Below are 25,749 nucleotides of genomic sequence, written 5' to 3' on the forward strand. Positions count from 1 at the left end.
GAAGGATCCTGGTTTGAGCCCCTGGCTCCCCGCCTGCAGGGGAGTCGCTTCACAAGCGGTGAAGCAGGTCTGCAGGTGTCTGTCTTTCTCTCCCCCTCTCTGTCTTCCCCTCCTCTCTCCATTTCTCTCTGTCCTATCCAACAGCAATAATATCTATAACAACAAAACAACAAGGGCAACAAAAGGGAATAAATAAATAAATAAATAAATATTCTTAAAAAATAAAAAAAATAACTAGGAGAAAGGAATGATGCAACTATGGTAAATAGGTAATTTATCATCACAATACATGCACATATATTAAACCACTCATTCATAAATTATTTTAGCATTTATTGATTACTTAGTGTTAGTCACCGTTCCAGATAGAAGAGTCGCAGCTCTGAATAAAGAGAAAAGATCACTGCTTTTATGACATTTAAATTTTAAATAATAGGTAGAAAAAATACGTCTCTAAATACATCCTCTTCTCTTCCTTCAGAGAGTGGTATGGAGAAAAATCATAAGGCTCGGGATTAGAGGCTTATCACCCAAGGCTTGCTGTTGACTTATACCCCAATGAAATGACTGGGGGGTAACATTAAAAAGTCAAGAGAGATCTGGGTATATTCAAGACATAGCACAATTCCTCAGCATCTGGGAGAGGATAGGAATGGTAGTAAGAGTAATGGGAAGGGTTCATCAAAAGAGAATACAGCACATGAGCTTTTGGTAGCTGTGAAAAGTTTAGGTTTTCTGAAAGGAGTGTAGTAATTTTTAGAGCTAAGAAATGATATGACTTTAATTTCTGGAAAGTTGCTATAGCTAGTAAAAGGAGGGTTGGACCAGAAAGCCATGAGATTGATTATAATCCTTGCTTCAATGGAAGAGAAAAATAACTGATTTCAATAGGAAGAACATGATCAAAAGTATGAGAATTGGTTGTTTTGAGATATATTTTGATGACAACATGTGCTGATAGATTGAATGTAAATATGAATGTGAATTTGATTATTACAAGTTCGAGAAATTAAGTGCTTTACTTACGAACTGGGTGAGACATGGTGACATTTATGGAGAGAAAGAAGAGGGTAGGTAGGGCAACATTTGAAAGCATTATTTCAAGCAATAATTTTGAATAATGTTTGGACATTGTTGAACTCTGGGCAGAAGTTGTGGCTATAGAAAACGTCGTCATTATGGCATATACAAATGAAATAGAAATGGATATTGTCACTGAGGGGGGGACAGGAAAAGAAGATGTCCTAAGATCAACACACAAGGTGCTACAAAAGTTAAAGGTCCAGAGGGAGAAGGATAAGCAACAACAACAAAATTATGAGCACAGCCAGTGTGTGGTACTGAAGCAGGAGAATGTGGTGATGTGATGCTAAGTAAAGAAAACCTTCGTGGTCCAAGGGGTGGCTCAGTGGATAAAGCATTAGACTCTCAAACACGAGGTCCTGAGTTCAATCCCCAGTAGCTCATGTACCAAAGTGATGTTTGATTTCTTTCTCTCCTATCTTTCTTATTAATAAATAATTAAAATCTTTAAAAGAAAAAGGAAACCTTCAATTGGGTCATCAACAGTGAAAGACAATAATTTATAGAGAAAAATTAAGAATTAAATATAATGGGATATTGTGATCTTATTACAATAGGAATATTTGAATTTTGACATAGTTCAGTAAAGTTGAGAGGTCAAAAGTCTAATAAAATGGATGGGTGAAAGAAAAATAGAAAAGAAGGGATATTTTCTTACAGTATCAGCAAGCAGAAAATCATCAAATGAATAGAAGAGATAAAATCTTGCCACTGTATCTAGACAATTATTTCATCTTCTCAGACTAAAACTGAGAGTCAGTATCTTAAAGAGACTAACAACAACAGATATATATATTGAGCTGGGCACTGCTGCTGTGCCCAGTTAAACACTCATATTACCTTGCACAAGAACTCTTGTTCAAGCTCTCAGTCCCCACCTGCAGTGGGCAAGCTTCATGAATTGTGAAGTAGGGCTACAGGTGTCTGTCTTTTTCACTTTCTTTCTATCAACTCTGTCCTGGATTTCACTTTGTTTCTATACAATAAAATTAAAATAAATAAAATATTTTAATTTAATATGTAAGGATTACCTGAACTATTCTTTTTAAATTTTTTAATTAATTTAATAATGATCGACAAGACCATAGGACTACAGGGGTACAATTCCACACAATTTCTACCACCAGAGTTTCAAATTCCATTCCCTCCATGGGAAGCTTTCCTATTCTTTATCCCTCTAGGGGCATTGACCCAGAGTCATTATGGGATGCAGAAGGTGGGAGTTCTGGCTTTGTAATTGCTTCTCAGTTGGACAAAGACATTGTCAGGTGGATCTATACTTCCAGCCTGTCTCTATCTTTCCTTAGTGGGGTAGGGGCTCTGGAGAGGTGAAGTTCCAGGATACATTGGTGAGGTCATCTGTCCTGTGAAGTCAGGTTGGCATCATGGTAGCATCTGCAACTTGGTGGCTGAAAAAGGCATTAAGATATTAAGCAGAACAAATTGTTTAATAATTAGGAACATAAAGGTATGAATAGAGCTGATGAGATTTGGGGTCTCCATTTTTGGAAAAAGCTAGTTGGTCCATTTCAGTTATATTACAATAGGTAAACACTTGGTGCTATGGGGAGGATGATTGAGAGGGAGATAAGTCAGAAAGAAGGTTGAAGAGGTAACAGCATCACTAAAGGTCCATGCATATAGCAAATGTTAGCTTGATAAAATATGGAAATGTCAGATTACAACTTTAAGAAAATATGTTAGTTTAGTAGGCTGGTTTATGTTGGTACTTGAGATTGAATCCAGAGCCTCCAACTCAAGAATACAAGTCTGGCATGCTACTCTTGCACTAAATCCACAGCTTTGATTTTCTATTTAAAAGAGCTAAGTTATTTCTGATTAGTCTAACCTGATTTATATGTAGTCCAAACCATGGATTTGCAACAAAACATAACAAAATAACTTTCATTCAAAACATACTATCACACTATTATAAATGTTGTTATTGGGGGTGGGTGGTGGTGTACCTGGTAGAGTGGACATGTTATAAAGTGTTCCTGGTCCGGCAGATGGCACAGTGGATAAAGCACTGGATTCTCAAAAAATGAGGTCCTGAGTTCAATCCCCGGAAGCACATGTAACAGAGTGATGTCTGGTTCTTTCTTTCTCCTTATTTCTCATAAATACATAAATTAATTTTTTAAAAAAGTGCAAGGACCTGGGTTCGAGCCCCCAGTCCCCACCTGCAGGGGGGAAATTTACAAATGATGAAGCAGGGCTGCAGGGGTCTCTCTGTCTCTTTCCCACTCTATTATCCCCTTCTCTCTCAATTTATGTCTATCTCTATCAAATAAACAAAGATTTAAAAAAAACTTAAAAAATGGTTTTTTTTTTTTCAAGGTAATTGCATTTGGATTTAATAGTGGCACAAAACCATAATTTCACTCTTAGATAGTTGCTAGAGATATACATTATATTTCACCATTATACATAGACTAGGAAAGATGTCCAGGACTCACAGTGCCATTGATACTTAAAATGACAATAGATATAGCAAAAAAAAAAAAAAAATTACAATTTACTTCTTACTGTGTTCCAAGCAATGTATTTGTTTCTTTATGTGCACTAACTTACCTATATATTTTTCATAAAAGTCCTTTGTAGATATGTGTATTAATATTTCAAAGACAAAGTGTTCAAATTTCAGAGAGTTTGAAGATTGTATCTGGCTTCACACAGTATTTTTAAGTGGTAAATTAGGTCAAACCCAAAGTCAGGCCAGTATTACTAGTAGTATGAGACTTTCAATTGAAACTGGAGCCTTCCAAAGGTGACAGAAGTCTCCGTTGACTTCACAGTAGGCTTTCAAATTTGTTCTTTCCAGTGGTAGTTGTACTGGTAATAAGCAAACTGGCACAATATTAAGTTATCTCCCTTCCATTAAAGAATATAGGCTTTGGAGTCAAACTATCAGAATTCAACTTCTAGCTCTGTCTACTTTGAGCTGTATAACTTTGAGCAAGTTATTTTATCTCTTAGTTATTAAATTGCCACAGCTGTATCATATATTATGCCTTCATATTTCACTGGATGTGGGGACCTTTGTGAGTTGAAATATTTAAGGTACTTGGAAGAGTGCCTGGTATTAGGAGACTCCATTTAAGTGATATCATAATGATCATGATACTATTGCTTCATAGATAGCTAAGTGAGCAAAAAAAGGAAATAAACAATCTAAAATGACTTTTGAAAGATTATATATCAGGATATAAGCTAAACTGAAGGTAGTTGTATATGTTCACTTAATAATATTATAAATGATGTGGTATTGTTGACTTCATGGTATACATAATCTGCCCTTCTTAGCTTTTTAAGTTTTTATGGTATAAGAGGACTTTCATTTTCATTGTTTTTAGGAGTTCTAAAAAAATATGATGACATGGTTATGTTGCAAATATAGTAACTCTTTTGATGCTATCTGACCTTTTCTCTTATTTTAATCGTTTGCATTAAAATGCATTCTTCTGTCTTGGATTGCTTTACTTTCAGTGCCCTGTGGTGGAATTCTAACTAAGCGTAAAGGGACTATTTTGTCTCCTGGATACCCTGAGCCTTATGACAACAATCTGAATTGTGTGTGGAAGATCACAGTGCCTGAGGGAGCTGGTATTCAAGTAAAGATATTTAATTTTTTCCCTTGTATGTTTGAAGTGAATCTTTTCAAAATGACAAGATCCATATTGTTCCTAAAAGTTTAGCCAGTGCTACTGACTGGCATGCTTGAATTTTAGTAGATATTTATCATTAATGTCTTACCTATATGTAAAAAAAGTCAATTCAAGATGGCATAAGCAATAAGAAAAATGTGTGTTGTTTCTTCAGAGCATTGATTATTGAGGTAAGATCGTTCAAGGATGATTTATTCTGACATCTAATTCTGTTATTTCTGACTGGGGTTATTTTCACCACTTTGCACTGTGACTCTTTAGCACGTTGGCTTAATTTTTCTTTCCCATTGTCTTGAGATGGACACAGGTTTCTTTGTTTAGTACCATGACGTTAGCTATTGATGATGGCCAGAATCAAAATCTCAACAAATAACCATAAAACACAATCATGGAATTAGAGGAGTATGGTTTCATACCTCGACCCAACACAACGTTATTACTGGAAATCTTGATGGCTATTCTATGTTTCCTGCTCTGTGCCATGAAGTATCACAAACCTTTCAAATAAGTCTATTTCTCCCTATCTACACCTTTACTATTCAAAATTAGATGATGATCATCACGGTCCCAGGTTCTTGTTCTTCAATATTGCTCTTAAACCTTCTAAAAATTAAATACTAGGAAAGAAATAGAAAATCAAACACTATCACTTTGTTACTTACAAAACTGTAAGTGCCTCTTATGTCCTTAACTCGTTGGCAGAGTTAATTATGCCATTGTGCTTTGTCCTTAGGTATTAACTCTTCTAGTTTTATTCTGTAAAATCTTGACTCTCTCTTGACTTTGGCCTTTGTGATGTTGCCCATCCAATCTGCAACATTTTCCACCATCTTCCTTTATCTGATTTTTGTTGTAAACTGAGGTAGCATTTATACATGACTAAATATCTGCTGGAGGGCTTTTCCATACCTATACAAGAGTAATTTCTCACACCACACTCACTCATCACTTCACTTCCAGAGTAGTTCTTGTGGAAGAACATCTTTGAACTTGACACAGGCTGCTATATCATTTCATAGATGCCTATAATTTCCTCCTCATAACACACATCACATTTTCAGCTTATTTATTTATGTATCTGCAAACTCTTGAGGACTGTAATCAAGTCTGTTCTGGAAAGAAACACAATGCTTAGCAGTCCATGCTCTATATATTTTTAGATTGTCTCCTCCTACATGGGGTGTGTATGTGGGGGGAGATACCATGAGCATAGAGCTGTGCTGCAGGTGCCTCTCTGCTTTCTTACTCTTTCTATCTCTCTTTCTACTTCTCTCTGTCTCTTACTCTCTATCTTAAAACAAGAAAAAGGAAGAACAATGGCTGATGGGAACAGTGGAGTCCTCTAGGCACCAAACTGCAGTAACAACCCGCTGGCAAAGCAACACATATATTTTTAGAATGAGACAATGAATGCTTCCATAATAAGTGGAGGCTTGAAAAATTTTAAGGAAGTAATATAGCATGATTGATAAATAAGATACCTGCAGAAAAGGTACCTTGTCTGTATCTTGTGCTTTTAAAACTTTATTCAAAATTGGACACTTACAGCAATGGCACTGTGAAATTCTCCACTGAAAAGTCATTCTGTTTATGATTACACTTTAGGGAAGAAAATGTGACATTAGTGAAACATTTATCAAATTTATGTAGAGGATGAGTTCTGTTGGATATTTCATTTTTTAAACCAATAAATAATAGAAGTTTTTTTTTCTAACCATGTATGTATTTTTATTTCTGACATATAAGGAAATTAAAAAGCTTGTGCACACGAGTAGGCAATATCATTTTCTTTGAAATTTAACCAACTCTATCTCAAACACTATCATTTATCTGTTTAGTATATTAGCCATAAAAATGTTGTTATATTTTAATCTTTTGAGATGAATATATGTGTATAATTATGTGAAAGTACTCAGTAAAGTGTACATGAGATGAAATTGTATTATCTATCCTGACCAAAAAAAAGAGGAACATTTAAGAATAGAGATAGAATTACAGATATCATTTGATTACTGAGAATTCCTTGGAAATAATCTGAAAACATATAGACTAATTTCCTTATCAGTATTGCACGAGTAGTTTGCCAGAAAGAGTGTATGAATTTAATTTGGCATAGCAACTTGAATGAAGAATTCCAAATGGGCTTCATTCAATAGTAACAAAGTTATTATTAAACTAAGGACACCTTTTTTTTTTAATCTAATGAGCCATAGGGGAAAAAATGTTAGCTTCTTATATCAACACTGTGAATTAATGCAATCTTCCAAACTGAGTTGGGAGTATAAAGTTTGTGTGAGGGATCTTTGTTTTGAATTGTTATAGATTCATGATCTCATTAAGATATCTTGTTGTTGTGATATACAATTCCACCAAATGTGAAGCTCTTCTGAAAACTGAATCTGCAGCTACTTATTTTTAAGTCTTTTAACACATCTGGCTCTCTGGCAGTGTATGCTTTCATCATTTACTTGAGTCTACTATGGCCTCTGACTGTTTACTATGAAAAACTACATTCTCAAGTGGACAACTGCATTGGTTTCATGGGGCTTTGACATATTATAATAAACTTGATGCTTAAAATAATAAAAATGTATTCTCTGATAATACAGAAAGCCAGAAAACCCAAATCACTCTTACAGTGCTATGTCAGAGGTTACAGCAGGACTTCATTGCCACCTTCTGTCCCACCAACTCTCTGTACAGGCTCTAGGGGAGAATAATTTCCTTGTAGTTTCCAGTTTCTAGTAGCTGCCAGAATTCCTGGATTTCTGACCACAGCACTAGATTTTCTCAATTTCTGCTTCAGTGGCCACATTTCCTTCTCTCCTGCCAGTGTCAAATCTCTCTTTTTGTCTTTTGTGTTAGAAAATTTAGGATTGTGTTCCAAACCACCTGAATAACCTTGGCATTCTTACTTTAGTCACATCTGAAAAAGATATCCCCCAGACAATGTTCAATTCAAGGCAGTATTTATAGGGATTAATAGCTGGAAACTTTGAGAATCATTATTTAGCCTGCTTTACATTTGTTTCCAGAATTAGACATATAATCTTTCTAACAGACACACACACACACACACACACACACACACACACACACACACACACACACACACACACACACACACACACACACACACACACCATACTTTTTTTTTTCTCATCAAGGTAATAGGTTTTTTTCTGGAGATGTCTAGATTTCATTCAGATCATCCCTCTGTTATAAGTAACTCTGGAAAAACAGAGGAATTGTTCTTATGTATTCCTTCACCCATTCTTCCTCTATTTAAACTACACAGAGTTCAGCAATTTCCCCTAGAGCAACACATGCATTTTTCTATTTCTGTCTCTGACCTTCTTTCGTATTTTGTCACTTCACAAATGGAACAGACATTCAATCAGTTATTTTTCACTTGTATGCTATTCTTCAGTACAGTGCTGTACTAAATCACAGGGCTAGATGAGTTCATTCTACTTCTCCCCCACTAAAACTTTCAATGGAAGACTCCACAATTGCATAATTATTATCGGGGTTCTGAGTCTTCATAACATCTCCCTTTTCTAAGATACATTAAATCTTTAATACATATTGTGCAATAATGCAAGCTAAAATAAGCTGATGTGACTTCCATCATTACAGTGATTTATGAACATCATCTAAAGCATAAAGTGATTAGCAATTCTTCAAGGTGACATGCCAGTGAGTAGGAGCCAGGAAGTAACAAACCTAGGCATTCTAACTTTAATGCCTTTTATAGTTATTCACTAAGCTCTTCTCTTTTTCTCTTCAAACTTGACATGCATATTTCCTCTTATGTAAATGGCTTCTACTGTGGTTAAATTGGATTACTGATGGCTCACTAAATCTACCCCAGAGCATGCCTCCTCTCCATTTTTATGAACTCATTCCTTTCTGTGGAAAAGTTCTCAATATGCTTAGCTTATCTCAAATGTCATCTTCTGCATGGATCCACTTTGTGTGTGTGTGTGTGTGTTTTCCTTTTTGGGTGATATGATCATTTCTTTCCCTGAACTAAAGGGAAGAAAAATTCAGATATGAGGAGACAATTGATGGTTGTTTAAAATGGTGGTATTTAGTTACAACCATATAGCTTTAATTTTCTTCTTCCTGTTCTGGAACATTGCCATTGGGCCTTATGCCTGTCACACAGGTGGGGTATCTGTTGCCATGTGGCAATCACTGTGGAAAAGAGACCCCAGAATTCACCCAAATGGAAGAATGACGACAGAATATTTTTTGAATAAGGAGTTTTTGGTCAATCCAGTTATTATTGTTTAGTGGTTGGGTATGTAATATATTTCAACAGAATTGAATTAACTATATTTTTTATCATGATGTTTCTTTTCATTCTCACAACTATTGAATAAGAGAAAAATACAGAATATGTACTGTTGTGCAAGTCCTGCAGACTCTTGGAAAAATTCAAGCTGTGCCAAGTGAAATGCAACAAAGTAACACATGTCTCTTTAAATAAAATTTAAGGGAACATGAGTAAATTATACTCTAGCATTTCTCTTAAAGTTGAAGACCCACATAGTGATTTAGTTCTGATTCTGTTCACAAAAATAATTATTAAAAGATGCACCCAGACCAGCTGTAAACTTTATTTGGAGTCATATTGAAACATTGAAAATGTATATATGGGGTAGTGTTAACTAAAAAAAAAAAAAAAAAAAACACTGGCAATTTAGCAGAGGTTACCCAAATTAGGAAAAGAATAAAAATTAAAATATATCCAGGAATAAATCTGTTCTAAAAAAATGCTGTATGTTTCTTGATGTCCATGAACCACAAATCGTGGTATTTCTTTGCAATTGTCTGGAACATGCATTGGGATTCTTTGCACTAAGACATTATATTAATCCAGAGCTTTTAGCAAAGAGAGTTCTCTGAGATGGTGACATTATCAATATTTTAGTCAACATAGCAAGGTTCCCATAAGCTTTTCTGATAAAAGTCAGTTCTTTGCCAGAGATGTATGGTAAAGATAAGGTTTTTTTTTTTTTTTGTGTGTGTGTGTGTATGTGTGTTTTCTTGTTTTTATTGGGGGGATTAATAGTTTGCAGTAAATGCAATTGTTAATACATAATATTTTTTTTCTTTTTGTTTTACTGTTTTTTGATCCTTCTGTGGAGGATCACAACAATGTAGTTCTGCCTTTGAACTCTTCATAGAAAAGATAAGTGGACAGTAGTAGTATATTTACCTTGTTAAAAATATGTCTTCTTACCAGCAATCATTATTTCACAGGTGCAAGTTGTCAGCTTTGCTACAGAACATAATTGGGATTCACTGGACTTTTACGATGGGGGAGACAACAATGCTCCAAGACTTGGAAGTTATTCAGGTAAATAAGATAGCTGGGCTTAATTGAAATGTGTATATAAATAATTAGGACTGTAAAAGTCTCTAGAGCACTGTAGAACTCTGACTTGGTGGCTTTAGTTTGCTTTTGTAAACTATATGCAATGAGCTAAATTATAAGGTTAAATGTTTGAAAGGCTTTAGTGGTAATGAAATTGAAATTGCTGTTTAAAGCCTAGCTGTATTTCTTGTACTTTTCTAATTGTTTATTGGTGCCTTTGTGCTAATGGTAGTGTTCTCAGCTGAACTATGGCTCAGAAATAGTATGAGTGCCCTTTTTCTTTTTTTAAAAAAAAGGGGGGAGGTGTAAGGGACTAACAATAAGAGTTAAAAGTTAGTGTTTGGTATCCATTAAAGTAACTGTAGAGAGTAGGTAACACTGTGGCAAATATGACAGGACATAGTTAAAAGAGTAAATGGAATGCTAAATTATTTCCATTAAAAGAATAGAATTGAATGCAGCCAATATATACATCTGAAGCAAGACTAGAGAAAGTAAATCAGAATTCTACTGCAAGAAAATGACTTTATTTTCAATTGATAGTTACTTTCAGCAATAAAAGATGAAATCAGGTTTTACTTTAATTTTAACTATTATAGGGGGTGGGCAGTAGCACAGGGGGTTAAGTGCACATGGCATGAAGTCAAGGACCAGCATAAGAATCAATGTTTGAGCCCTCCCAGCTCCCCACCTGCAGGGGAATCACTTCACAGGCTGTGAGGCAGGTCTCCAGGTGTCTGTCTTTGTCTCCTCCTCTCTGTCTTCCCCTTTTCTCTCGATTTCTACCTGTCCTGTCCAACAATAACAACAGCAATGGCAATAATGACAGTAGCAGCAGTAAGGGCAACAAAAAATTTAACAATTATATATATATAATCCTAGAGATATGAGCATAGATAAAATATACATATGATTTTAAACTGGGGTTTCATACAGGCTTGAGTTCACCTCTCTCAGGGCCACTTTTTCATTCAGATATGTAGAGAGAAAGAGAGGGAGATGATCTTTATCACAGAGTTTCCTCAGTTTCCACAGCACCTCTCATACAGTGTTAGGGGCCCAAATTTAGGGTTTAAATGTGCCAAACACATGCGTTACCTAGAGAGCTATATAGCTGCCACAGTTTTATATTTTTGGTAAATTTATAAAATACATGATTATTTATTAATTTTATAAAAGAGAATTAAAGAGATGGAGAAAGTTGATCACTGCTCAGCTCTGACATAAGGGATTGAATTTAGGGTACAAGTTCAGTATTACTTTATTTAAGGAATGTTGATATACATGATTGTTAATGTCATAGAACACATTTCCAAATTTCCCTAACACAGGTACCTGTGTATTTTATCATCAGCCAAACCTCAATCCTCTTCCCCCCCAAAGGGAATAGCACTAATCTCCGTTTAGTGTTCCTCCCAATCCCCTTCTGAAGCCCTATATCTTTTGCAATAGAAACAGAGAGACATCTTGCTAACAGGAAATAAAGATTGTGGGTGTTAAAAAAAGAAAGAAAGAAAGAAACAGAGACACTGAAAGAGGGGATGACACCACAGCACCAAAACTTTCTCATTTGCTATGAGAGCTGGGTTTGAACTTGGGTCATAAACATCACAAAGCAGACAGACAATCCAGATGATCTGTCAATTAGAACTCTTTTTTTTTTTAATTGTTTCCCTTTATTGGGGGATTAATGTTTTACATTTGACAGTGAATACAATAGTTTGTACATGCATAACATTTCTCAGTTTTCCACATAACAATACAACCCCGACTAGGTCCTCTGTCATCCTTTTCCAGGACCTGTACTCTCCCCCCACCCCCACCCACCCCAAAGACTTTTACTTGGTGTCAGTTAGGACTCTTAATAAACTAAACTTCTCTGAACAAGGAAAAGGATGTGTGTGTGTGTGTGTGTGTGTGTGTGTGTGTGGCACAATAGGTTATAAGGGTGAGGAGAATATCGGCACCTCTGTGCTATATATGTGATGTGGAAATATAAAAATTGAAGGAATGGGGCTGGGCAGTGGCGCAACTGGGTGAGCACACATATTAAAATGCTTAAGAAGCTTGGTTCAAGCCCCTAGTCCCCAGTTGTAAGGGGAAAGTTTTGTAAGTTGGTCAAGCAGTCCTTCAGGTATCTCTTTTTCTCTTTCTTCTATCGCCTTCATTTCTGCCTCTATCAAAATAAAATAAAATATTTTAAAAAAAATTGAAGAGATAAAATGGTTCATCTAAAATATGTAAATATAGTCTTCAAACATTACTACACATACACAAACACTTAAAAGACTAAAACCAGGTAAATTACCTCTGAGTTCTGTTTATCAGTGTTTCTAGTGGTGCATAGAGAACAAGTTAAAAAAAATAATTATACCCATGTGTTAACAACTATACTGCAATCCATCAATCCTCCAATAAATAAAAATTAAAAAACTAAAAAAGAAAAAAAAAATCAAGTATTTTTTTTTTGTAACATATTTTTCCTGATTTAAGGAAGATGGTTAAGTTCCACAGAATTATGCAAAGTTAAGTTTGAAGTATCTACTTACATAAAAATGTGAAGTTTTTTTTTTAACTTCAAGTGTTAAAATAATTGAGAATTCATTCCCTATAAATGTTCTAAAATGGGCCAGCTAACTATTCACCTAGAAGGAGAGTGTGTTGGCATGCCTGTGATCCTTTTACAACACTGGGAAAAGATCAATGCTGTGGCGTCTCTCCAAAGTTGGCCCAGAGAAATGAAGCTCTGGAGAAGCAAAAATTAAAAGGGGGGGAGAGGGAGAGGGAGAAGAAGGGTGAAGGAGAGAGAGAAAAAAAGTGAGGGAAGCAAAAGAAAGATAAGGAAAAATGTTCAGAGGTGCAGGAGGTGGCACACCCAGTTAAAAGTGCATATAGTACTATGCACAAGGATCTGGTTCGAGCCCCCACTCCCCACCTGTAGGGAGGACTCTTCACAAGTGGTATCTTTCGCTGTCTCCTTCTCATCTCTCAATTTCTCTCTGTCCTACTGAATAAAATGAAAAGAAAAATTTAAAAAGAAAGAAAGAAAGAAAGAAAGAAAGAAAGAAATTAAGAAAGAAAATATGGCTGCCAGAGGCAGTGGATTCACAGTGCCAGCATAGAGTCCCAGCCATAATCCTGAAGAAAAAAAAATTAAATGTTTAGAAGAACATCGTAACATATTTACTGAGAGACAAAATTTTACCTTTATAATGGATATCCTGCAACTAGAGTGTAAGAAACCTCACATAACTTGATTTGTGGGGAAACTGTACATATATTTCTGTAAGAATTATCATGAGACAATGAAAGGCTATATCCTCTAAAACTATGAAACCTAGTCACTATAATAGGAACAAAACTTGCAAATTTTAAAGTTAAGTTAATTACTAGGTCATGCATACAATATTGTTGTACATCTGAAATCGAGAATATTTGTTGTAGGTGGTCTATAAAATACACTGCTTTGACTTTCACCAACTCTTTTTGCTCCTATTTAAAAAATATGTTTTATTTATTTTTATTATGATAGAGACAGAGATAACTCTTTTTAAATATATTTAATTTCAGTCATTACTGTCAATAATAGCTGACTTAGTTTAGTTATAGTATTTGTGTGATAACTGAACTTCCTTTCCAATTATCATTTCAGGAACAACAATACCCCACCTTTTGAACAGTACATCTAATAATCTATATCTAAATTTTCAATCAGACATCAGTGTTTCTGCCGCAGGATTTCACCTTGAATACACAGGTAAAAATGATAATGTCATGTGCTATTCAGGAAAGTTAACCATAAATTTATGTTAGCTTTTGTGAAACTTCTTACTTCACATTGGCAATTCAATTCTGATTTCTGTTTGGGCCAAGTTATGTCAAAATTTAAATGTTATTTTTCCAAATATGGAAAGTAAATGAACTTTATCAAAAAGAGGGCATTCTATCTTATAAGATTTTGTCATGTTTCTTTATTCAATTGCAGAATTATATGTATAACATTTTAATGATTTGCTTTTGAATTTACAGGTATTTTGTTTTGAAAAGAACTGCTAACATGAGCTATGAATTCTTGACATGTTTAAGTGCAAAATATGACTATTAATAACTATTGGCACAGTATTATATAGCATATTTCTAGAATTTAATCACCTTGCATTCCTGAAACTTTGTGCCTGTGAATAGCAACTCTGCAGCCCATAGAAGCTAACATTCTAGTCTTTATTTCTGAATCTGATTAATTTACCTACTTCATATTGGTGGTATCATATTTATTCTTTTGTTCTTTCATTTATTTCCTTAGCATAGTGTACACCAACGTCAACTAGGGAGTGTTACATGACAGGACTTCCTTCTCCGTTGTTAATAATTGAGTAAAGATTTGGACATATAACTCACTGGGTAGAGTGGATGTTTTACCTGCATGTGACCCAGTTTCAAGGCCCAACACCGCATAACAGGTCTTATGACTCTGGTCTTAGGACTCTGGGAAAAGCTCTGGTTCTTTGGCGCCTCTCCCTCTCTCTGTCTCTTTCCCTCTTATCAGAATGAAAAAAAAAATCATCCTGGAGGTCGGGCAGTAGCACAGCGGGTTAAGCATAGCTGGTGCGAAGTACCAGGACCAGTCGGTTCAAGCCCCAGGTCTGCCGGGGATGGTGGGAGAGGAGCCTCTTCACAAGTAGTGAAGCAGGTCTGCAGGTGTCTGTCTTTTTCTCCCTCTCTCTGTCTTCCCCTCCTCTCTCAATTTCTCTCTGCCCTATCCAACAACAAAGGCAGCAGCAACAACAACAATAATAGCCACAACAAGGATAAAACAACAAGGCCAACAAAAGAGGGTGGGGGGAAGCCTCCAGGAGCAGTGGGTTTATGGTGCAGGCACCTAGCCCCAGCAATATCCCTGGAGGCACACACACACAAAAAATCCTAGAGCAGTGAAATCACATATATCCAAGGCTCTGTCTCTAAACATACAAAATATTGAATAATAGTCTATTTTGTGGATATTTTTGTGTATTATTATATCTTCTTTATCACCCATTGGTAGCCATTTAATTTAGAGTATCTTCATTACTTAATATATGGTGCAATGAACATGGAGATAGTTTTTTCTCTTTGAGATCTTTATTTCTTTTTTCATTTTTGGTTTAATGCTTTTTTTTTTTCTTTTTTTGCCTCCAGGCTTATGGCTGGAACTCAGTGCCTGCAGTATGAATTCACCATTTTTTCCCCTTTTGTTGTCCTTGTTGTTTATCGTTGTTGTTATTGTTATTATTGTTGTTGTTGGACAGGACACAGAGAAATTGAGAGGAGGGGAAGACAAGGGGGAGAGAAAGATAGACTCCTGCAAACCTGCTTCACTGCTTGTGAAGCGACCTCCCTGCAGGTGGGGAGCCAGGGGCTGGAACTGGGATCCTTATGCCACGCCAGTACTTGTACTTTGCACCATGTGTACTTAACCCACTGCTCTACCGCCTGGCCCCGAGATCCTTATTTCTTTTCCTTCAGAAATGTACAGAGATATGGAATTGTTGGGTCATATGCTAGTTCTAATTTTTAAGGACCCTCCATATTGAAATCCTTAATGGCTATGCTTACTCCATTTCCATCCTGAAGTACACAAGTGTTCAGCCCATTTTCACCAATATTTGTGTTATCTTCTTTGTTGATGACTTCACTCTATCAAGTGTGAGGTAATACTTCATAGTGGATTTCATTTGTATTTCCCTGAACCTTTGTCATATTGAACATCTCTTCATGTTTCTTTTTCTTTAAAATTTTTATTCTCTTTATTTATTTATTGGATAGAGACAGTCAGAAATCAGGAGCAAAGGGGGCGTTAGGGAAAGAGAGAGAGAGATACCTAAAACACTGCTTCACTGCTTGAGAAGCTTTCTCCCTGCAGGTAGGTACTGGGGGCTTGAACCCAGGTCCTTGTGTATTATAACATGTGCACTCAACCAGGTGCGCCACCACATGGCTCCTCTTTTGATGTTTCTATTGGTCATTTGTGTGTATTCTTCAGAGAAAAGATCTGTTCAGGTTCTCTGCCCATTTTTTTTTTTATCACATTGGTTTTATGTTTTGCTATTGAGTTTTGGAAGATTCTTATATATTTTGTTTTTTTAAATATTTATTTATTTCCTTTTTTTATCCTTGTTGCTTTATTGTAGTTTTTACTGATGTTGTTGTTGTTGGATAGGACAGAGAGAAATGTAGAGAGGAGGGGAAGACAGAGAGGGAGAGAGAGACACCTGCAGACCTGCTTCACCACCTGCAGGTGGGGTGCTGGGGGCTTGAACCAGGATCCTTCTGTCTGTCCTTGTGCTTTGAGCCACGTGTGCTTAACCTGCTGCGCTATCGCCCAACCCCCTACAGTACTTTTAAAAGTCAGTGTCTCTACAGCATATGACTTTAAATGATATTTCTCAACTCCGCATTATAAACAAACTTGTTATATAATCACTTAAGTCCCAGGTTCAATCCCCCACACCACAATAAGCCAGAGCTGTGCAGTGCTCTAGTGTTTTCCTCTTTGTCTTTCTCTATCTGCATCTCTCTAAAAAAATAAAATAAAAATAAATGATAACTGCAAATAATAACGTTAGAGGCTTAAATATCAGACCCGGTATTATAAACTGTAGAAAAAAAAACAGAAAAACATTATTGGATACTACCATTGACATACATTGTTTGAAATATGTCAACAAAAGAAAAATAAGTAGGTCTATACAAAATTAAAAGTGTTTGTATATTAAAAGAAACATCGGCAAATTTAATAAAGTTATTTAATACTATTTATTTCATACTATTTACCTTATAGATATTTAATATCTAAAATATGTAAGAGGGAGTCGGGCAGTAGCGCAACGGGTTAAGCACAGGTGCAAGGACCAGCATAAGGATATCGGTTGGAGCCCTGGTTCCCCACCTGCAGGGGAGTCGCTTCACAAGCGGTGAAGCAGGTCTGCAGGTGTCTATCTTTCTCTCCCCCTCTGTCTTCCCCTCCTCTCTCCATTTCTCTCTGTCCTATCCAACAACGGCAACATCAATAACAACAACAGCAATAACTACAACAGTAAAAGCAAGGGCAACAAAAGGGAATAAATAAATATTTATAAATAAACAAAAGAATCCTGAGGTGACTGCTGTATCACAGGCAGTAAAGCAGTTCTGCAGGTGTCTCTCTTTCTCTCCCCCTCTCTGTCTTACCCTCCTCTCTACATTTCTCTGTCCTATCCAACAACAACAATATCAGTAAAAACTACAATAAAACAAGTACAAAAAAAAAGGAAATAAATATTTAAAAAAAACTTTGGAGCCCTAGGCACGAGAGTCTCTTTGCATAACCATTATGCTATCTACCCCTGAGTTATCGAGTTATCATTTATTAATGTTTAAAAATGTACCACCTTTATTCTTCTGCATATGATTATCCAGTTTTCCCAACACAGGTTACTGAAGAAACTATACATTATCTATTGAAAGTCTTTTACTCCCTGATCAAGTTTTCAGTTGGCTGTATTTGCATGGGTTTATCATTCTGTTCCATTATGAGATCTTTTCTATTTCCAGTGTCAATATTAATGTCATTATATACTGTTGCCATTGCTGTGACTTTTGAATGCAGTTTGAAATCAGAAAATGGATTGCTTCTGACTTTGGTCTCTTTACTCAGGTCTACTTTGTCTATTAGAGGACTTTTATGCGTCTATGTAAATGTCATGACTTTTTAAAAGAATTATTTATTTATTATTGGACAGAGAGACAGAGAGAAATTGAGAGAGGAAGAAGAGATGGAGAGGGAAATAGACAGAGAGACATCTGCAGCCTTGCTTCACCACTTGTGAAGCTTTCTCCCTGCAGGTGGGGGACCAAGGGCTTGAACCTGGGTCTTTGCACACAGTAATGTGGTGCTTAACCAGGTGAGCCACCACTGCCCCCCTTTTCTTCTTTTTTTGTGAGAAAATGTCATTTGGAATTCTGGTAAGGAATGAATTCAGTCTGTACATGACTCTGTAACATGAACATTTTAATAATGATAATTAAATACAGAACATTGTATTCCATTTGTGTATGTGTTCTGCCATTTCTTTTTAATTTATTTTTAATTTTTTAATTTTTTTGACTCCAGGGTTATTGCTGGGGCTCAGTGCCTGCACCATGAATCTACTTCTCCTGGAGGCAATTTTTCCCTTTTTTGTTCCCCTTGTTTTTGTAGCCTTGTTGTGGTTATTATTGTTGTTGTTGATGTCGTTCGTTGTTGGATAGGATAGAGAGAAATGGAGAGAGAAGAGGAAGACGGGGAGAGAAAGACAGACACCTGTAGACCTGCTTCACTGCCTGTGAAGCGACGCCCCTGCAGTTGGGGATCCGGGGCTCAAACCGGGATCCTTATGCTGGTCCTTGTGCTTTGTGCCATGTGCGCTTAACCCGCTGCACTACTGCCCAACCACCCTGCCATTTCTTTTATCAGAGGTTCTTTTCCCATTTTGTTTCAGTTGTAGTTAGAGACAATACACATCTCTGCATCAGTTGAAGCATCTGCATCACAGTGATTTTTGTTGCATGGTTTTGTGGAATGATGACCACATATGTTTCACTAAAATGTATCTGTAAATCTCAATATTCAGTGTGCAGATATTTTTATCTAATTGGCTAGACATGTTCTTAAATATTTTCAGTGTTTTATTAGGGAGGTAATGATGTACCAGACAGTTGTCACATGAGTAAAATGTCTTATCTCCCAGTGACAGATATCAGTACAACACTCCCACCACCAATTTAAGTCCTTCATCATCCTTCACTACTACTAAAAAATTTATTGCTTTTATTCAGCTATACATGAGAATGATTTTTCCCCCTCTATTTCTCTTACAAATATTTTTGTTGGGATTGGTAGAGCACAACTGATTTCTACATGCTGATTTTGTACTTACTGAATAGTGAGTTTATTAGCTTGAACATGTGTTTGGATAGTAGTGGTGATGCGGTAGGGTTGTACCTGGGTCCGTGATATAAAAAAACCCACAAGGCACCAAAGGTGATGTAGAAGCAAAGAGCCTTTATTTCTGGTACCAGGAACGAACACCTTGAGTCACTAACACACTAACACAGTAGTGATCAGAGATATTCGACCCCCCTTCTAAGTTTCAAGCAGTTTAAGTAAGAATCCTGCTGCAGCGTCTAGGAGACCCAGGTCAGGTCCCACATTGCCAATTAAAACTTTATCCTGACAGGTTGTACATCACATAGGGCGAACCATACATCCTTTACCGTTATCTTTTTCCTGCTTCCACAGATGTTTCCCAAGGTCTTACTTTAGTTAATTATCTCTTCCTGCCCAGATGGTCTCCACAGACCTGGGAGCCCACGGCCCCTTATCCTTGAAGCCTTTTACCTGTTCCTCAGCTTGTCCTTTCTTTAACCTCTTGGGCTCTGTGTCTTATTCTTATGCTTTCTATATTTCTACATATGGCCTATTCTTATGTTTTCTATATCTCTACAGAAGTAGTGGTAGGAATAGTCTTTAGGGTTTTCAATATGTAAGATTCTATCATCTTCAGTAGAGATAATTTCCTTTACCTATTTTGATACAACTCATTATTTACGTGTCAAATAGCTCAGGCTAGGATTCCAATATTCTTTTTTTTTTTTTTAGAATTTTAAAATTTATTCATTTATTTATTTTAGAGAGAAATCAAGAGAGGAGGGGAAGAAAGATAGAGGGAGAGAAAGATATACACCTGGTGATCTGCTTCACCACTTGCAAAGCGACCCCCCTGCAGGTGGGGAGCTGGGGGCTCGAACTGGAATCCTTACTCTGGCCCTTGCACTTTGCACTATGAGCGTTTAACCTGCTGTGCTACCGCCCAGCCCCCGGATTCCAATATTCTTAAGGTTGCTCTTCAATGTATTGAATATTGGGGCCAGACTCACTTAGTTGAGCACATGTTACCACCATGCACAAAGACCCAGGTTCAAGCTGCTGATTCCCACCTGCAGGGAGGAAGCTTTACAAGTGGTGAAGCAAGGCTGAAGGTTTTTCTCTCCTTCTCTATATCCCCCTTCTATCTTAGTTTCTCGTTGATAAATGAATAAATAATAATACAAATTTAAAAATCCAATAAATTAATGAAATCAGATAAATGTATAGAATTTCATCATTAGGGATTGACTTCACAAAATGTTTTATTGAATTTCACACAAGTTCTTTGTGTTAGACAAATAATTTAAAATAGTTAAAAATTATATAGGGTTATTTATCCAGTCTTCTATAATGCTTTTCCATTTTTTTGAGACTCAAGTATATTCTAAAAATCTAAGCAAGACTTTCTGAGTCATCTCTGATTAACAAAAAAATAGTTATTAGTAGTCTATGGTAGCTTGTCACGTGAACAAAGAATGCTTTAGGAAAACAAAGACTAGTGGTCTTAAATCTTAAATCTTACAAATTTAATCATTGAAGCCAATATCTTTGACAGAAAGTGCATGCTAGAAATTTAATTTAACCATCTTTAATCATGATCTTTTATTTAAACATCAGAGTGCCGAACTATGTCAAAGAAAGTCTAATTAGAACTATGGAAGGATTTGAAGATGAAGGAGATAAAATTTGTTCCTAATCAAATGTATGCTTTATTACATGAACTGTATTTTATTCCTCGATTTGTGGTTATTTATCCAGCTATGTTGTAACTTGCTTTTTCTATGTATTAATCAATCAAAGAGTTTAATATTTTCTAAATTCGCCTTCTTAAGAGAAGTCAACTGTTTTTGAGAAGTAATGAAATAGCACCTAAAAAACCCAAAAATATTTACAAAAGTCTTAGTTCATCTAGCCAACATTACTTACAGCCTAAGCCATTACTGGCAATAAGAAAAAAAAAATCTTATTAATTGAAATCAAACATCTATCCAGTCAAGCCCATGTTACTATGTAAAGTTGGGGGTTATACCCAGATCTGACCTGCCAGGGTCTTTCTACCCCAATGATATTGATCCCTTGGTTCTACTGACTGTGGAGTTACATGTGCCACAGTTAGATGTGCCTTTGTTATTTAGTCAGATTATGTAGACCAGGTTGGTTTCTTTAAATGTCAAATTCCATGTACTGCTGAAAATTTATATTTTATTATTTATTTATTTTATATTTTGAATTTCCTTAATGATTTAATACTGCTTAAAAAAATTATATGATAATAGGGGTATAGTTCCACATTTTTCTCACCACCAGAGAGTTCTATATCCCCACTGGAAGCTACAGCAGTTCTTGCAAGGTTGTGATAGGGATTAGCTATTATTTCTTCAGCTGTCTATATTTCTATATATTTGCCCATTTTTCCCCATGGTCTCATCTTCTCTTCCTTTCCAAATAACAACCACACCCACTACGACTAACAAAAATCCTTACTTTTCTCTTCTTCTCTCTCTGGGTCCTGATGGAGTTTGAGTTCAAAGCTCTCTGGTCATCTTCTGATTACATTTATTTTTTTCCCCTAACATTTCTTCTTCCTTAAAATGTAAAAGTGTAAATTAAGGTAATTCTTCCTAACAATTTCTTCTTCCCTTTCTACTTTGTTACCATTGGCAGTAAAGGAGCATATGAATAAATCATATATCCCCCAATTTAATAAAGGTCATACCCAGAGAATGAGATTTAATGTGTTAACTTTGACTTCAAATAATCTAAAGTAACTGTTCTTAAATAATCCTTCAAACTGACCCCAAGATACTTCTGAAGAATTATTGGCTATCTGTATTTTCCACCTAAAAAAGAGTAAACAAGAGGCAACATATCCATGGGATGACATGGTGACTATGTTGTTCTTGTAAAAGTCACAAGATGGCTCAGAGGATAGATGGTACAGGTCTTGCTACAACATCAGAGTATACTGGAGAGTCAGGGTCTTGAGAGAGAGAGAGAGAAAGAGAGAGAGAGAGAGTTTATAGAAGTAAAATAATAATAAAAAACTCATCTGAGAATGATGGTATTGTGCATATTCAAAGCCATGCTGAAAAAAAAAAAAACATAAGATGGAATCCTAATAGTAGATTGTAAGATATTCACCAATATTTTAAAATTCTTTTAAGTAGGAAAAAAGGAAATTAAAAGGGGTGGGAAAGAGAGGGAGGGAGAGAGAGAGAAAGAGAGACTCCAGCAACACTACTTTGCTGCTTGTGAAGCTTCCTCCTCTGGAGATAGGCTTGAACCCTGGTTCTATAGTAAAGTGTGTACTTAACTGGATCCATTCACCAATTTTTCACATTGTGTTGAGGAAGCTTAACTAATTCTTTAAAACATTTGCTTAATATTCCCTTTTAATCAGAATAGATTTTAAAAAGCTGCCCTTGTTGCTGGTGAGATAGCTCAGTGGTAGAGTACACTTCCTTGTGAAGTTCTGAGGTCAATATGTAGCACAACACATGCCATAGTAGTATTCTGGTATCTCTTTTCTTTCTCACTCTCTTATGAACTAAATCTTTCAATATAAATATAACTTAATCTTTTAAAAAATGTCCTGGGGGGTCGGGCGTTAGCACAGCAGGTTAAGCGCACATGGTACGAAACACAAAGACCAGCTTAAGGATCCTGATTCGAGCCCCCGGCTCCCCACCTGCAGGGGAGTCGCTTCACAGGTGGTGAAGTTGGTCTGCAGGTGTCTATCTTTCTCTCCCCCTCTCTGTCTTCCCCTCCTCTCTCCATTTCTCTCTGTCCTATACAACAATGACGACATCAGTAACAACAATAATAACTACAACAATAATGAAACAATAAGGACAACAAAAGGGAAAATAAATAATAAAAAATGTTCTGCATTAAAATAAGTATAATTTAAAAAATCACATGAATTAGTACAAAGGATTGTAACAATTTAAAAAATATAAGTTTTGATTCTTAGAAAACACCAAAGTCTTAAGCAGACAGGTGCTAAGTAAACTAGTTGTGGGTGTGAGTTGTATAAATAAGGTAGTTATATTAGTTGTTCTCCACTAAGAAGATACCTACTTCACTCCACATCTTTAGTTTTTTACTTGTGAGAATTTCCAAGGTAAAGGTTTTACCCACCAGGTAACATAAGAAAGAAATCAGCATGGAAAAATAGCAGCTTTGGGGGCCAGGCATTATAGTGCACAAGGACCCAGGTTCAAGCCCCTGGTCCCCACCTGCAGGGGAAAAGCTTCAGGAGTGGTGAAGTAGAGCTGCAGGTGTCTCTCTGTCTCTATTCCTCCATTGCCTCTCAATTTCACTCTCTATTCAATAATAAATAAATAAAATAAATAATTAAAAATAGTAGCTTCCTAATCATACTGTGGATATCAGCAGAAGATATCAAATTCTGCTATAAAAAGGGTAAATTTCATGCTTTTTTAAACCAATAAAGTAGCTTTTTCATTACTCCTAAGTGAATATTTTAAATAGTAAAGGTTACAGGAAACATGACAGGTGTTCTGTCTTGGGAAATGGATTTTAGCTGTGATTTCCCCCAGCAAATGAATATTTTCTCCACCTGACTTTTCTTACCCACTTATAAGGTTTTCAGAAAAGCAATTTTGATTGTCTGGTAACACAGATAACAGACAGATATGCCTTAAGTTTTATTTACATGAAAGGTCAATGATGATAGTTTGGTCGATTTTTATTATTTTGTGCCCTTTCCTCCTTGAACTTGAGATCATGACATTTTACTTTTGAAATGACTGACAGTGCCATCAGACAAACCTGATGTTTCTTTTATCCTTTCTTATAAAATCAAGGCAAAACTTCTTTATTATTATTATTATTAATCATTAGGGAGTTTTTATCAGATAAATTTCATGCTCTGACTTATAATAAGACACTAGTGTCTTATAGTTGTCTATGTTTAAGTTTTTAATGTTAGCTAGCATTCTTGAACTATCAATAAATGAAAGGGAGGTAAGAGTGAAAGGACATATGATTAGGGAAATATTGAGGATGACTGAAAAGGAGTAGTAGAAGACAGTTACTAGGTTTTTTTATTTCTCTTGCAGTTTATCATTTTAAAGTCTATCACTTCCCTCCTCTTTATTGGGGATTAATGATTAATGAAAATTAATGAAAATTAATGATTTTCAGTCGACAGTAACATACAGTAGTTTGTACATGTGTAACATTTCTCGTTGTTCCACATGACACTCCCAACTCCCCCCCCCCCTCACTTAGGTCCTCCTCCACCATTATGTTCCAAGACCTGAACATCCCCCCTACCCCAGAATCCTTTACTTTGGTGCTAAAGTCTATCACTTTTAATGTGGTCATATTTGCCTATTTTATTGGATAACTGGCCTTTTAATTTTTATAGATTGCATTCATTTAACTCATGTTTACTTAGAATTTTAAATCTTTACTATTGAAATAAAAAATCATTAGCATAAATATGTTATCTGTTATAATTGTACCTTACCCCTTTTTACATTCAGAATTGAAATTACCTTTTTCCATTTTACCAAATAGTTATATAGTGTAGGTATATTCTTTAAATCAGGAAACCTATACCAAAGTTGCATATAGCAATACCAGCAAAGTCCTGACAAAAGTCAAGTGGATATATGTATTATGTGTATGTATATATTCTAACAAATTCCCTAACGTATAAATGAGTAGAGAATGTTTATGCAATGATCAAGAAAGGGTAACTTTTTTTTTCTTAAAGTGAATAACAAAATAGATTAAATATTGAAGAGAAAGAGGGCAGATAGAATTGGAGAAAACTTAAGTATCCTATAAGCAGGAGAGACACAGGAAAACAGACACAAATAGTCCATAGTTCTTTCTGATCAATAGAAAGATTTTGAGAGGGTCAGGCGGTGGTTTACCAGGTTAAGCGCACATAGTATAGAGTGCAAGGACCTGCACAAGGGATCCCGGTTCCCCACTTGTCTGGAGGGTGGTCACTTCACAAGTGGTGAAGCAGGTCTGCAGATGTCTTTCTTTCCCTCTCTCAATCTACACTCCCCTTTCAATTTCTCTCTGTCCTATGGGGGGAAAAAAAAGGCCACGAGAAGTGGTGGATTCATAGTGCTGGCACCGATCCCCAGTGACTGGAATAAAAAAAAAATAAAGAAAAAAGAAAATTGGCAGGGCCTGGTGGCGCACCTGGTTGAATGCATATGTTATAGTGCGCAGAGACCTGGGTTCAAGTCCCCCATTTTCCACCTGCAGGGGGAAAGCTTTGCGAGTAGTGAAGCAAAACTGTAAGTGTCTATCTTTCTCTCCCCCTCTCTCTTCCCTCCTCCCTCAATTTCTCATTGATATATCCATCAACAACAACATTAATGGCAACAGTAAAAATAACAACAACAAGGGCAATAAAATGGGAAATAATGGCCTCAAGGAGCAGTGGATTCATAGTCTAGGCACCGATCCCCAGCAATAACCCTGGAGGCAAAAAATATATATGTTGATATATTAGTCAAGAAGGTCTTATTAGTATTATGCTATTTTCTTTTATTTATTTATTTTTTATTGTTTTTAAATATTTATTTTATTTATTTATTCCCTTTTGTTGCCCATGTTCTTTTATTGTTGTAGTTATTATTGTTGTTGTCGTTGTTGGATAGGACAGAGAGAAATGGAGAGAGGAGGGGAAGACA

General features: G+C 36.0%; 1 protein-coding gene across 1 annotated transcript in view; it reads left to right on the forward strand.

The window, feature by feature from the left end:
• The window catches only part of CSMD3 (CUB and Sushi multiple domains 3), a 1,712,448-nt gene that overhangs the window by 1,528,654 nt on the left and 158,045 nt on the right, over positions 1-25,749 (forward strand). Inside the window, exons 36-38 of the mRNA XM_060195764.1 lie at positions 4,573-4,697; positions 10,023-10,119; positions 13,790-13,894. Coding sequence (XP_060051747.1) covers positions 4,573-4,697; positions 10,023-10,119; positions 13,790-13,894 — 327 coding nt within the window. The remainder of the gene's footprint in view (positions 1-4,572; positions 4,698-10,022; positions 10,120-13,789; positions 13,895-25,749) is intronic.

This window comes from Erinaceus europaeus, chromosome 1 (assembly GCF_950295315.1).
Source record: "Erinaceus europaeus chromosome 1, mEriEur2.1, whole genome shotgun sequence".
Lineage (NCBI taxonomy): Eukaryota > Metazoa > Chordata > Mammalia > Eulipotyphla > Erinaceidae > Erinaceus > Erinaceus europaeus.